General features: G+C 44.9%; 1 protein-coding gene across 10 annotated transcripts in view; it reads left to right on the top strand.

The window, feature by feature from the left end:
• The window catches only part of Kif13a (kinesin family member 13A), a 183,835-nt gene that overhangs the window by 80,378 nt on the left and 88,936 nt on the right, over positions 1-14,521 (top strand). For all 10 annotated transcript variants that reach the window (XR_007109350.1, XR_007109351.1, XM_047557232.1 and 7 more), the window contains exon 4: positions 4,480-4,540. Coding sequence is in view for 8 of the 10 variants with exons in the window: in XM_047557232.1 (XP_047413188.1) it covers positions 4,480-4,540 (61 nt within the window). In the remaining 2 variants the exon portion in view is untranslated. The remainder of the gene's footprint in view (positions 1-4,479; positions 4,541-14,521) is intronic.

The raw sequence follows: 14,521 nt of genomic DNA, 5'->3' as shown, positions 1-14,521 counted from the left end.
TATCCACACATGTTTATGTACACACGAAATCTCGTCAGGCAGGTATGGAATTCAGAGTAATAAGCGGTAGTATCCTTAATAAAGTTCTCATAAGGGAGTGACATTTGAGATGACATTGAAAGAGTTTAATAAAAGAGCAGTTGACCTAGGGTGGGTTTGGGCTCACTGCAGCAATCTGATGTATGTATTATAAAGTGTTTCTTCACATAAAATGAAACTGTGTCGACCTGAGTATTGGATGAACCACATTGTGCCTCGGAAGGAGATGTGGGAGGTGTTGAAATAACTTTCAAAACAACGTGTGCAAGTTTCAGGAATAGTGATTTGTGTTGTGTCTTCCTAGCTAGATTGTAAGCAACCAGAGGACAGAAAACATACCTAACGACATCTCTGAGTTTCCTCTAGCACCTAAAACGGAGGGAGATGGCCAGTGGGTGTTTGTAGCTTGCTTCCTAGAGGAAGCATTTTGCAGGTGGAGAGCACAGGAAAGCACACAGCTAGAAAGGATTCTTGGAAGGACACAGAGCAAGCGCCATTGCAAGTGCCTTCGAGCTTGGTTTTCAGGGATCAGAAAAACCATGATAGGTGCCGTTCCTTGGAATGCTGATGCCTTCTGCTTCTCCAGGAAACGTAGAAGAAACTGCTTCCATATCTTTAAACTATTAATTGGATTTTACTGAAACGCCATCAGAGGTAGCTCTTGGAGAGAGTGGAGTTTGACCCTGGCATGTCCTGCTTACAAGTGCCGGGGCTCGGGTACCACAGAGTATGTGTCACTCGACACCTGGCTTATTAAATGCAGCTTTGTAATTTTACTAGATGTTCAGTGGTTCACAGAAATGCAAGGCTCACGTTGTTAAGAGGCGGCCGAAGGTGGAGCAGATGTATAGCAAGCTGCAGAGGATTAAACGCTGGCAGGAGTCTTCCGGGAGAGCTGAGCGGAAGCAGTGGGATTCTGAGAAGGTGGGGTGGAATTTTGTTGAAAACAATGACTGTCAGACAGTAAGAAGGACTGGAGAACAGCTGTACCTCTGGCTCTTTTGCAAGTTGAAAAGGTGTGAAGGCCTTTACAGAAAGTGTTCTCGCAATGTGGGTCAGCAGTGATGAATGATGAAATTTAGTCTTGGTTTCCAGTTTGATTTTTTTTTCTTAGTTGTATCCATTAAGAAATCCTCCATCTCTTGCTCTCCAGTCAAGATGCTAGTGACTTTCTAATGAATAATTAAATAGATATTCAGGAATTCTAATAAAATGAAATGTAGTCTTAAAATAACTTATTTCTCTTGTGTGATGACTTAAAATTTTTTTTTTGTTTAAAGTGGACAAAAAAGGAATAACTCTTAAGAAACTGATTTTATGTCTTTTGAAATGTCAATGGATCTCGCATTGGAAAACCGAAACTACTGTAAGACCTAAAAAAATCATGTCTCCTTATGTAACTGTTCATGTGTCATTCAATTCTAATTAAATTTTGGCCATGAAAAAAAGGATAATAGTTTGTGAATAATTTATTGTAGTACTGACAAGATTGCAAGGAAATGATCAGACTGTCTAAGACAAAGAAGTCTTTTAAAACATCTTTAAAATTGCCCTAGTATCAATCATAACAAATAATTTTTCCAGTGACAGTCAACTGTTGTAATTTGTGTGCAGAGTACAAACTGTAAACGATGGGGAATACTTGTTTACCCACCGGAACCAAGGCACCCTGGTGCCAGAGGGGACCCCAGTGCTAATCTGGCGACCGAATCCATGTTTGACCTTCAAAGGAACCCAGATCCCCCAAAATGTATGCCTGAAAGTAGTGAAACCCCTAAAGTGCGCCCCGCTTCTTGAACTTGGGCTTATTCATAGGTTCTCACATCCATTCCGTGCTCTTTTGTGTGTTGTGAGTCGAAACAGTGTATATGGCAACTGTGCTGAACAGGACCAAGCCAGGCACACGGGCCCCCAAGTAGCTCACCTTTAGACTGGGACCCACACAGAAGAGCCGAGGCATAAGAGGGATCCTGTGTGCGTGAGCACCACGGGAGCTACAAAGTGCTGTCCCAGGTCCCAGGTCCCAGGTCCCAGGTCCCATATGGAAGTGGGGCTCAACAATCACTTCTAGCTGAAGAGTAAAGAAAAAAATAAGGATTTTTCTAATTATTTACTTTGAGTTTCAGGGAAACCACTCACATCTCTGTGCTTCAGCTTTCTTTCTCGTTAACATTTACTGAAATAATAACCTATATTACTTGACTGGTTTGAGGGACTGCCAGTCTAAAATGCCTGTTTTCAGGGATTTTGAAATTCAAGACATACTCAACTAGAGAGGCTGATATTTGGCCCACAAAGAACAATTGCCTTCTAGTGCCTTGGGTTCCTTTGTGGGTTTTTAATATTTGTCTGAATTTTAGGGGGCACATGCTTAAAAAGGAAATTTTCTTTTCATCTTTCTATTAGCAAAAGCAACTTTATCAGTCAACTATTAGAAAAATGGAAATTGTCACAGAATTTGGAATGATTCTTACAGATAGACCCCCAGAATTTGGGGCAGATTTATCTCATTTTAAGTAACCTCACTGCAAACAAAAATCCATAGCTCTCTAATCTTCAGTATGCCAGATAGTCATTGAGCCAGGTATAGTGCTGCACACCTGTAATCCCAGCGGCTCACGAGGCTGGTGCTTGGAGGGTCTCAAGTTTGAGGCTAGCCTGGGCAATTTAGAGTGGTTCTGTCTCAAAGTAAAAAATAATGTAGCTCAGTGATAGTGTGCTTCTGAGTTCAATCCCTAATAACACAATCAAAAAGACTGAGGTAGGCAGGCATGAAAACTTAATATATGGGAAATAAATGATTATCCCCCACCCCTGTGTACAAGGGGTCTTGATAGGTTTCCCAGGTTGACCTTGAACTTGTAATCTTCCTGCCTCCCCAGTTGCTGGGTTTACAGGTATGCACCAGTGCACCTGGATGGTTAGTCTCCTCTTCTGCAACTACTAAATAAATTCATTGAGATTCCAGAGAGCAACAGTATAAAGATACTTAAATATTGGAAACTAGCTCCCGTAAGTAAAATAAGGGGAGTTGGCTTGGGTCAAAGGGACAGGAAAAAGCCCTGGAATGATAGGTATCATAAGGTGCCATTCAAGGGAGGTTGTGGAAACTACTTTTCTGAACGAGAGATCTGCATCCCCTGGGAGAAATGTTGAAGCTCAGTCCCACCCCAGGGCAGGAAGATTGGTTGACTGTGCCTGGGTGGTCCCTTGAGTCAGTAGAAAAGCCCGGAATGCAGTAAATTTCCACAGTCTGTGGGCCAAACAGTTGTTTCATACTGTTCATTTGAACTTGGTTATTGTAAGGCCAGAGTGAATGTTTGTCTAAGTATGAAAATTGAATTTGAATCTGGGGTCGATGATGTAATTCGGGTGCAGTTTTATAACAAAGTCAGTTGTAAAAGCATTAAAATAAAGTAGGTGGAGTGGTAAATGATGAGAGCATGACTTCGTCTTTCCTGCTGTCAAAGACTTTGCTTCCTTGCAAAGTTTTGGTGCCATTAATCATTAAATAAGTAGTAATTCTAAAGCAACTAGTGTGAACAGTGCAGACGTCAAAGACCACTTAAATATGGCTCCTGCCCTCATAAGGACCATACTGAGAAGCACTAGTTTCAAGGCATCTAATGGATGTTTCCCCCCAAAAAGGGTATTTTCACCAAAATTAAATCAGGGAAATCAAAACAGCCAAACAATCAAATGGATGTCTTTACTGGTGAACTTTTCAGAGTTGTTAACATTAAGAACAGTACTGACTCGTGTACCATTTCCAATTTTTTATTGCTTTTTCCCATGGACTGTCCCACGAAGCTACCATTTCTTGGAACACACAGTACCACAACCGTGCTCTGAGCTCCGATAATCATGGTAGCACACAGTGGAAATGGTGGCATCAGTTACCTGGGATATAGTAGGCGTTCAGTATACATGCAAGGGTGAATTATTGATTTACTAGCAATCCTTGGCTGGAGATAACATTTTGAAAGAAGTGGGAAAAGGGGTCCAGGATGGGGGATCCGGGGAGTTTTCAACTTCACTAAGGAGAACAAATTGGTTCAATGAAAGCTGATCATTATAGTGTTACTTGAGATCCATCTGGAAGGTTTCAGCAGACACTGGAACTGTGGAATTGGGAGAGAGAATCATCAGAAGTTTTGTTTTGTTTTGTTACTAAAATATATTATTTTTACAAAAACCTGGTTAAGGTGTCTGGGTGTTTGGACATGCAGTGATTCGCATATACCACCTACTCCCCTACGGGAAGAGCTCTGTGTTCAGCAGCACCCCACTCGCTGGTGGTGTTCATGAGATGCAGTGGGCATCCGCTCATCTTCAATAGTGCATCATCATCATCATCATCATCATCATCATCACTATTTGCAGCCAGATTTACTCATAAGGAGTTAATTTTCAAGTGTGATATTTTTTTCTCCCACTCAGGTATTTGCCTTTGATTATTGCTTTTGGTCCATGGATGAATCTAACACCTCAAAATATGCCGGTAAGTTGGCTCTTTCACCTGGTCCTCTGGCCTCTTCTTCCTTCAGGTCTGTTTTCTCTAATTATTCTGGAATTTTGTTTTCCTCCCATGATTCACACCCACTCTTGCAAATTCTAGCACGTGGGTGCAGAAAGCAGTGAGATCTGGTTTCAAACCCTGGCTCTCTACCCCGTATTTGCCGGGCAGCCTTGGATGTAAGCATCCACTTCTTGTCCTGTAAAGGGGCAGTGTTATCTTCAGGACTGGGGATGATGGGGGCCACCTGGGGTCCTCGGTGACGGGTTTCCTCGTCGCTGACCAACCCCTGCTCTGCGTGTGTGGGCAAAGCACGATGCTGTTGATTCCCAGGACCCCCTCAGATCCTGAGTGATGCAATGGTCCCACGGACAGAATTCCACGCTCCTCAGGGAAATGCTCAACCCCAACCCCATGTTCACAGCGTTCCGCCATTGATGGGTTCACCCCTGTTCCGTGGGGCACTCACGGCTGCTGTTCTGTTGCATAGCATATGACCCCAGTGAATCTGCCTGCTAGACGTCGGTCACAGTTGCTTTAGTTCAGGAGGGAAGCGTTTGTCTTAGTGTAGCAAGTCATCGGTTCCTTCCCTTCTGATTGTGTCCCTAAGTATTTTATTTATTTTTTTAATTGACAAAGGTTGCACATATATATCGTGTACAATGTGATATTTTGAAATATATATAGTGAGGAACGGCTAAATTGAGGTGATTATGATTATCTCACATACTTATTTCTCCTGATGAGAATGCTTAAGATTAACTGAGTGATTGTCAAGGATATGATACATTGTAATTGACTATAGTCACCAGGTTGCACAGCGGATCTCTTGAGCTAGGCACTTCATCTCAGCGAGTGTTTTCTCTGATTTCTACTCGTAAGAGCATCAGTTGAGTTCCTTTCTCATTTAGTTAAAAAAAAAAAAGAAAAGAAAAAAACAACAAAACCCATGGATATGCAGGGTTTAAAATAATTGGAGGTAAGAGGAAGTTCCTTGCTTGTAGAAAGTTGATTTTTTTGTTTATCATTATTTTTTTCTTTGCCACCTAACGTAAACTTGTTGAGAAATTATTTGACATATAATCTTTTCAAATATTAATCATCATGATACAAACAGAGAAACAATATGTATCCCATTTGTGTACAATAAAAATAAATTTAAAAAAATATTAATCATCATGAATGAGGAATGCTCCAGGTGCTCACACTGGGTAAAATTAGCCTTTCCAAATATCATTTCTGCAACTTCAGCTATGTATTTTATTAAAATGAATAACTAGTTTTTAAGGATGGTTGTAATTGTCTTTTTTTTTTTAATCATTCTTTTGGGACTTTAGATAATAGATTCTACAGAGTGTGGAATCTGTCATCTCGACTGGTAGCACTGTATGTATTTTTGTTCTGGATGTGTGCTTTTAGATTTAAATCGACCGAAGTAAAACATTTCCTACAGCTGCAGAGACAAATAGGGACAAATGCTATGGCCAAGCGGTGCCCAGTTTCTCACCCTGTTCAGTTGATATTCATGATGCAGCCAGGTACCTCCTCCTCTGCAGGAGCTTTTCTCGTGTAGTCCCCGAATGCTTTCCAGGGACCCTCATCACCTTGGACTGTACTCTCTACTCCTTGGGCTACACTGAAGGTTCTTTATTGTAGAGGACCCGCCTGCCCTCCCACCCTCTGGTTGGTGGCTTCCCACCACCCCGTCTGTGCCTCGGCCTGGCTGGCCTCTGTTGTTGGCTTCTCTGTTATGTACACCAGGAAGCCAGAGCGTCTCAGGAGAGTCCCTGACGTGTTCATGAAGTCCCTACTGTGCCTGCAGCCCAGAAAGCCCCCAAGAAGTCTAAAAATAAATTTGGAAGCAAAAGAAATACCTGTCAAACAATATTTTGAGATAGTATTGAAACTCTAAATTTTATAGGTTTTAAGTACAGTTGAAAATCCAAGGAGAGGCTAAATCTGGACAGGCTGAAGTTTACAGAGAAACCATCATAGAAACAGGACTGAAACTGAACCTAGAGGCTAAGCTGAGGGGGAAGACGGAGAAGTGTCTGACGCCATAGGATGGGAGCCTGATTGCAGGATGTTCTCTACTTCGTTGTCACCGTATCGATGTCATTGATGTCCGTGCATCCTAATCTTGCACCAAAGACAGCTCAGTTAGAAATGACTTCAGTGATTTTTTAAGTAATACTGGCATGTGTTTTCTCTTTTGAAAATGCTTTACCTAATGGTCACTCCTCCCTTTTTTGCACAAAAAAATTTGACATAAAAATCTGCAACAATCATGTGGTGAAATACCACATGCGTATATCAAAATGTCATGTTGCACGCCATAAGTATGTACAGTTTTTACTCATCAACCAGAAAGGAAAAGTGAAGCATAAAGCTTAGTCAAAGGGGGGTGCAGAGGGCACCCAGGTGAGGAGGTGACGTGGTATCAAGGCAAGCACAGGGACTTTGAGGTCAGACCTGGGTTTGCATCCCAGGACTGCTTTGGTTCTCTTGCACAATTAATTTCTTGGACCTACAATTTCTGTTCTGTAAAATGAAAGCGACCACACCTCTGTCATATGGTTGTAGTAATGGCTAACTAGGTAGCTTTATTTGCTGGTTAGTGGGTGGTACCCATAAATGATACTTCATTTGACTTTTCCAGAAGGGAAGATGCAAAAACGGGCTTAGCAGAAGGTGCCTCTTGGGGGGATGCCGTGGGAGACATATGTATACATGTTGACTGAGGCCAGATAACAGGAGGTCCTAGAAGCTAAACTAAGAAGACTGTACTGATAAGGTAAAAAACACGGGCTGTTGGAGCCAGGGGGTTAGAATAATGCTTCGGGAGGATCGTTTTCCTCTTTTCTGTACCGCTGGACTCACGTCTTCCATGAGTGCCCACAGAGGCCTCTTCAGCCTGCTGCGGTGTGTGCATGTCCTGGCATAGAGGACGATTTTTTTTTTTTTAACCAGATGTAACTTCATTACGTACAGCTAATAAAATTCAGTGGTGGAACTTCAGAGATTTCTGTAGTGCTTATTACAAATAGTATATTTGGGAATATTCCAAAAGATAAAAATGATTTTTAATAGACCGATAGCCTAAAGTGTGCTAAATGTTTAACTGCACGATCATATCAATATTATGTTTCAGTGAAACCTGAAATAGGGTCTCTTGGTTCATAAAGTAATATTTGGGGGTAAATTCCTTATTCTTTAGGTACCCCCATTATTATAGACACTTGACTCCTTAGCCAAAAAATAAAAAATAAAAAAGTGAAATTCTTGTTTGCTTGTCTCTCAAGTTTTTTTCCATTGTAAATAATCTGTCTAGTAAATGCATTACTGGTAGGTTAATTGATTGGGCTTCATACTAATTTGATTTCCTTTCTTCCTCATTTAAAAAATAATTGCAGTTTTTGACAGTGAATAGAAACATTAAGATAGAAGCACTCATTCTCTGGTGGGAAATAGAGGAAACGGAGAGGGGGAAGCACACATTTCCGGAAACCAACCCATTTGTCAGGCTCCGTGAATAATGGCATCATTGATACTGAACGGGCCTCTCAAAGCAGCTCTCTAAACTGGGGAGGGGGGCCTCGGGGAGGGAGACGGATGAGTGAATGGACCGGGAGGGGCAGGGGGAGCCAGGGCTCTTGATGTTCGTGTGGTGTGTGAAAACACCACATTCTTAATTGTGCTTTGCTGTTTATGAAGAGCTCCAGGCTTTTCCATGTAGAAGCACACAATTCCCTTCTCCATGGAATGGCGTTCCAGTGCTGGGGTTGGAGAGGCTGAAGAAAGTGGGCTTATGACAGCAGGCTGCCTGGACCCAGGCCGGCCCCACCACCCTCTGTCAGTGAAGGCCTCCTACGGGGTGTCTGCTTCCCCATGTGGTGACTAGGGGTAATAAGGCAGCATCTGTAGCATGGTGGCCCTCCCTTAATGTGTAGTGCCATCTTTATCATTGTCTCGTTCTGACAATAATCAGGGTAGTAGTAGAATCCATACTTTGGAACGAAAGTGCGTCATACTGGGATTTATGAAGCCTAGTTTTACCACAAGCTGCGAGACTTTGGGCAAGATGACCTTTGTGGGTCTCTTTCTTCATCTATGATCAGAGAAGACATGGCCTGGTAGGATCTGAGTCCCTTCCAGCTCAGAAGAACTGGGTGCATGACTGTAATCCCAGTGGCCTGGGAGACTGAGGCAGGAGGATCATAAATTCAAGGCCAGGGACTGGGGAGATAGCTCAGTCAGTAGAGTATTTGCCTTGCAAGCACAAGGCCCTGGGTTCGATCCCCAGCACCCAAAAATAAATAAAATAAATAAATAAATAAATAAATAAATAAATAAATAAATAAATAAATAAATTCAAGGCCAGCCTCAGCAACGTAGAAAGATTGTCATAAAATTAAAAAACAGCTATGTTGGGGACGTAGCTCAGTGGTAAAGTGCTCCTGGGTTCAATCCACAGTACCAAAAAAAAAGGTGGGGGGACATTTTATGCAGACTCCACAGTTGTACAGGCGGACTTCTCAGAAGCAAATAAAACCTTTTTTGTTAAGCCATTTGCCTTGCATGGAATCATGCTTGGAGGCGTTTTCAATGCATTATCTCTTCCCGTATGCCCTGTGACGAGGTAGTCTGATGATGTTTGACTAGCAGGTAGTCCTGGGCCTGAAGCAGGATTGCTTGTGCTTGGACTGTCAGCCTGCGGAACTTTTCCCCACAACCCACATCCTCACCTGTGCCTGGGCACGTGGGGAGAGCCACATGGGAGATGGTCAAGTTGTGTGATAGTCAGTGCTAATAAACCCAAGGACTTTTTGTAATATGTCGATCACAGCTGATTGCATTGAAGACATTCTGGACAACCGGTCAATACGTTTAAAAAATAGCTCCTAAAATGTGCCTCGTTGGTAGATGACAGTGACCTCTAGTGACCTCAGTTTTCACTTCCTTCCTGGTTTTCTATAAATCCTCATCCCAGATACAAAAACCCGTCTAAAGGCCTATCTGGGGTCAGTGTGGACGTGAACATTCTCTGGCCCCAGAGAGTCTCAACTGTTGACTTAGAAATTACGTAACAATTCTTGCCATATGGCACGGGGCTGGGATTTACTGAAGCCATGTGTTTCCAGGCATTGTTAATACCCTGCGACTTAGGAGAAAGGCCGCCCATCTGATTCTTATTGTGCTCACGTTGCTTTCGGCTGGGGAGGATGGTGAGCACCTCCCAGCCCAGGGCTGAGCTATGGAGAAAGCAGCCACGTGTTCTCCCACCCCCGTCGTGGGGACTGTCTATGCTCAGAGATGAGATGATGTGTTTCCTGTTGCTTAACCAAAGCAAGACTGGCAAGGAGACCAAACATATGTACATCAGAGTTGACCTCTAAAACCACCAAAGTCAAAATGGAACTGACGTTTCAGTGGTGTTCACAGTCTCAATTTGCTAGATCATGTGGGTTGGTCCTGGGTTCTAGGACTAAGTGCAGAGGTACTGACGTCGGTGTCCTGGGCTCACATCTTGGCGTTGGCACCTCCCGGCTGAGTAGCAGGGGCAGCAAGAGCAGCACCTCCCGGCTGAGTGGCAGGGGCAGCAAGAGCAGCACCTCCTTATTAGAAATCTGATGAGGACAGACAGAACCAGAGTGTGTGTCTGAGGTGCTCAGCAAGGGCTCTGCATGGAGGAGACATTTGATAATTGTCAGCTATTCGGTTTAAACCACAATTTAATAGTTGGCTGTTTGAACATTATTAAAAGAAGGATTATTTATAAATGATATGTGCCAACCTAAAAGACATTTGTGAAAGAAATCTGAATATAGACTCCTTCTAGATTTTTCTTTTTCTTTTACAGTCTTCCTGCCACCCCCCAGTACTTTGGATTGAACCCAGGGGTGCTCTACCATGAGCCACAGTCCTACCCCTTTCTGTTTTTTATTTTAGACAGGGTTTCATGAGGTTGCCCATGAGGGTCTCCAGCTGGTGACCCTCCTTCCTCAGCCCCTCAAGCTTCTGGGGTCACAAGCGTGCACCACCACACCTGGCTCTTTTACAGGCTGTTATAAAGTGTCTCGCCCATGCCTGATTCGACAATTCTGTGACTCACCTTTATCAAGTTGTTCCTAAGCATTCAACTAAGTTTTCTTAGAGTCAGCAACCCTTTTGGCACTTGTTGATTGAATTTTATAATTACAGAGTTCAATGGACATAAACTAGTTTGGGAGCAAACTCAACTGACCCTTTATAAAAACGTAACTCAGCAGGTTGTGGTGGGGCACACCTGCAGTCCCAGCAACTTGGGAGGCTGAAGCAGGAGAATCACAAGTTCAAGGGCAGCCTCAGCGAGACCCTGTCTCAAAATAAAAAGGGCTGGGGATGCAGCTTTGAGGCAAGCACCCTGGGTTCAATCTCCAGTACCAAGAAAAATAATTGTTTTCTAGTCCAAAATAAGTGAGCTGATCTAACCTCATTAACTTTTTTTAAGAGTGTGTGTGTGTGTGTATAATAAACACATCTGATATTTTTGTGACATAGACATGTTTCTGTGGTGTTCCCACCTCCACTCCTGTGTTTTAGCCTACACAGCCCTGCCTTCTTTCACTTTCCTTAGACTATTTGTTGGCACCCAGAGACATCCCTGAAGTTAATTCAATGCATTTGGAAGAGCAGATAACAGTAACAACAATATGAAATAGAGTCCCAGCCTGTGCTAATCCCAGGACATAATATCACCATCAAATAAACCAATTAGCCAGGAACTACTGTTGTCCCCATTTTGTTGATGAGGAAACTGAGGTTCAGAGAGGCTCTGCTGCCTGTGAGAGCCAGAGGCAGCGGTACCCGTGGGTTTGGCAGTGACTTTGTCGTATGCTAGTGAAGTTCATGGATTCCACCCCCTCCCAGGCGCTGCTCTCTCCTCTCTCACCAGAGAGAGGCCGCATGGAGGAGGTCCCCGTGGAGTGTTCCCACGTGGAACCGAACCAAGACAACATTCTCCCTCCTGGTGCAAGCTCTCTGGAGTCCTGCGTGCTGCATTTGGGTTGGGCTTTGTTCTCACCTCCCCTCGAGTGCTGAGAGGACTGTGCACCACATGGCCTCACCAGAGAGACAGGATGCTCTCCTGGGCACAGGGATGCGGAGTGATGACTGTCCGCAGCCCCGTATGGGGAAGCCCCATCCCGGGCTCCACTGTGAGCTCTAGACCCTCTTCTTGGGCCAGGAGGCTCTGTTTTCTTCTTTCGTCCTTGGCACCCGTGGCCAGGGCAGCGGTGGTGTGACCCCCTTCTTGGTGAGCCAGCACCTTATCCAGCAGCAGAACATCAGCTGTGCTCTCGCCAGTCCCAGGGCCGCCCTGGGGAGGAGACACCATGCCCGGCTGCCAGTGAGACCTCCAGGACTGCCGTGCTGATAGCTCTTGGGAACCCCCATGGAAAACGTCCCCGTGATTCACCTCCACACCGGCGGTCCCGTCTCCAAGTCCCTGTGACCAGGCCCCTTCAAAGCACACTCTGTACTTGATTAAAAGTTAAGTCCTGCATCCCCAAGCCAAGCCTGAATGCCTTCGTTTCTTTTTCTGGATTCTGTAGGTCAGGGGCATTTAATATAACCCGGGTCCCAAGTCATATGTATGAATTTTTTGAGAGCTACGTTTCCACACGCCAAAGGTTTCTGCAAAAGGAATTTATTTCAGCCTAATCCAAGCCAAGCACTCATCACCCCTTGAAGTGTGTGTGCAGAACCTGTCTGGTCTTGCACTGTCCAGGTGCTCGGGTTTGGAGCTGGGCCACCTGCCAAGTCCAGACTCATCAAAATCTCTGTGGCTGTCAGCCTGGTTTAGAAGTGGAAAAACACCTTCACAAAGGAGCAGGCCCAGGATTTCTGAATCACAGATATTGAGCCCAGTCGTTTTCTTTTTCTCTTCTCATTTCAAAGAGAAAAGAAATGGAGAAAAGAAGGAAAATGGGGATAAAATTATCGATTGTGTTTTATTAGTCAGCTTTCTATCACTGTAGCAAAATACCTGGGATAATTGGCTTCTAAGAGAAAAGGTTTATTTGGCTTACAGTTCTAGAGGCTCCAGGCCAGGATGGATTGGCCCCATTGCCCTGGAGCTATAGTGAGGCAGCACTTCACTGCAGGAGTTGAGGAGGCGGAGCCTGGGGTCCCACAGTCCCCCCAGTGAGCTCAGGACCTCCCGCTGGGCCTGCCCTGCTAGAGTCTGCCACCTCCCAGTAGCACCAGCCTGGGATCAAGTCTTGAACACATGGGCCTCTGGGGACCTGGAAATCCAAACAACAGCAGTGTTCAAATCTTAGCTCCTCTTCCTGTAGTGACCTAGACAAACGGAAACCTTCTGTGCAGAGGTCAGGCCTAGCCAGTGCACGCTCTGCTTGGTGTCTTATCCAGCTGTACTGCATCCAGTGTAGACCACCAGCCACACAGGGACAACCACCCACTTCCTTCTCCCGCTTCCTAGGACACAGCCCTCGGTGTCCTGGCCTCGCCTCTTCAGTCATCAGACATCAGGCATGTGAACGGCAGTTGTGCTTCCCCTTCGCCTGATTCCTCAGCGCCCTGCTCTTGGGGCCTGGCTGTGCAGGGAGAATCGCCTTGGTTACCCAGCTCCAAGGACACGGCCTAGCAGCTTCAAGCCCATTGCCATTGCTCCCGGAGGGGAGATTGGGTGCACGTGTGGAGACCCAAGGGTGTTATGTCTTCACAGCCCTGTGTCGTATGTGATTCAGGGTTGGGTGACTCAGGTCTGCGATCTCACTTGTAGGAATTCCTTGCGGGCGCTCTCTCGACTGTTCTGACACTGTGTTATGGTGTCTTTGGGCATGTCTGCGTTTTGAGACTTGCCCACATGGTTATAGGATGTCTGATCATAAACCCCAGAGGAAATTGGCATTATAGTCATGGTTATTAGCAATGAGGTCAGGCTCGCCCTGTGAATTCACCATGCCAGGCTTGGAGCTGATGTCTGCAGAGTGGCCGCCTCCTCTCTGGCATTGGTCCTAACTGAAAAGCCACAGGCCTCTTGGGTTTGATAGTGTGGTGGCTTTGCTTGGTTTGTCTGGGGTAAGGACAAATACTCATAGATCCTCCTGCTTCCCACAGGACTTCTAAATGTTCCCTGTGGGCTTTCCCTGAGACAAACAGCACTTCGTGCTGAGTGTAAACTGTAGTTGAGAAACACTTAGGGTGGGAATATTGCATCTTTTATGGGACCCACCCTCGCACTCTTTGAACTCTGATTCCCACCACCCAGTGTGAACAGCCGCTTTTCTTGTAAACTGAGGTTCAGATAGCAATGGGCACTTAAGTCATCTTTTCTTATGTTGAGAAAGGGGGCTTTTAAAATAGAAGCAACAAATCAAAATGTTAAAAAGCCTTCATTCTGTTGGATAACCCGGAGTCCTTAAGAGACCACATAGAGGTCTTTGATCCTTCCTGCGTCCTGTGGCAGACTGAAGTGTGGCCATGCTGTTTTGCAGAGAGCAGGTTGTGAGGAGGGCAGAGGCTGTATCATGAGTCTGCAGAACATTTTAAGGATTTGGTTGAGAGTTTGGCGTCTTCGTAGCTGTTCTTTTTATAACATGGGTGCCCAGAAGGTCACCAGAAGGAATTGGCTAAGTATGACTCCAGCCAGGGGTTCATATAGCCACGGCCACCCCACGCTGGGAGAGCAATGGCACTGGTGGAATCTGTCCCACCCACCGATTTATTAAACTGTCCCCTCCCTCTGCCTTTAACTTTCCTTTTAATGTCATAAAAGAACAGAAGATCTTTTTCCTCTACTGGACAGTGTGCATTAGCATGCCCTGGACAGATAACAGTACTCGTTTTCTTCTCATTATCACCAGGCACACTTATGCACACATACACACACACATGCTGACACACTTGTGCACACACACCAGCCTCGGCGCTTGCCTCTCCCATCTCAGCCTTGTGTCTACG

The sequence above is a fragment of the Sciurus carolinensis genome, chromosome 7, assembly GCF_902686445.1.
Source record: "Sciurus carolinensis chromosome 7, mSciCar1.2, whole genome shotgun sequence".
In the NCBI taxonomy this organism is placed as follows: domain Eukaryota; kingdom Metazoa; phylum Chordata; class Mammalia; order Rodentia; family Sciuridae; genus Sciurus; species Sciurus carolinensis.
Note: the sequence above shows the minus strand (reverse complement) of the source record. Positions and strands in the feature narration are given on the sequence as shown.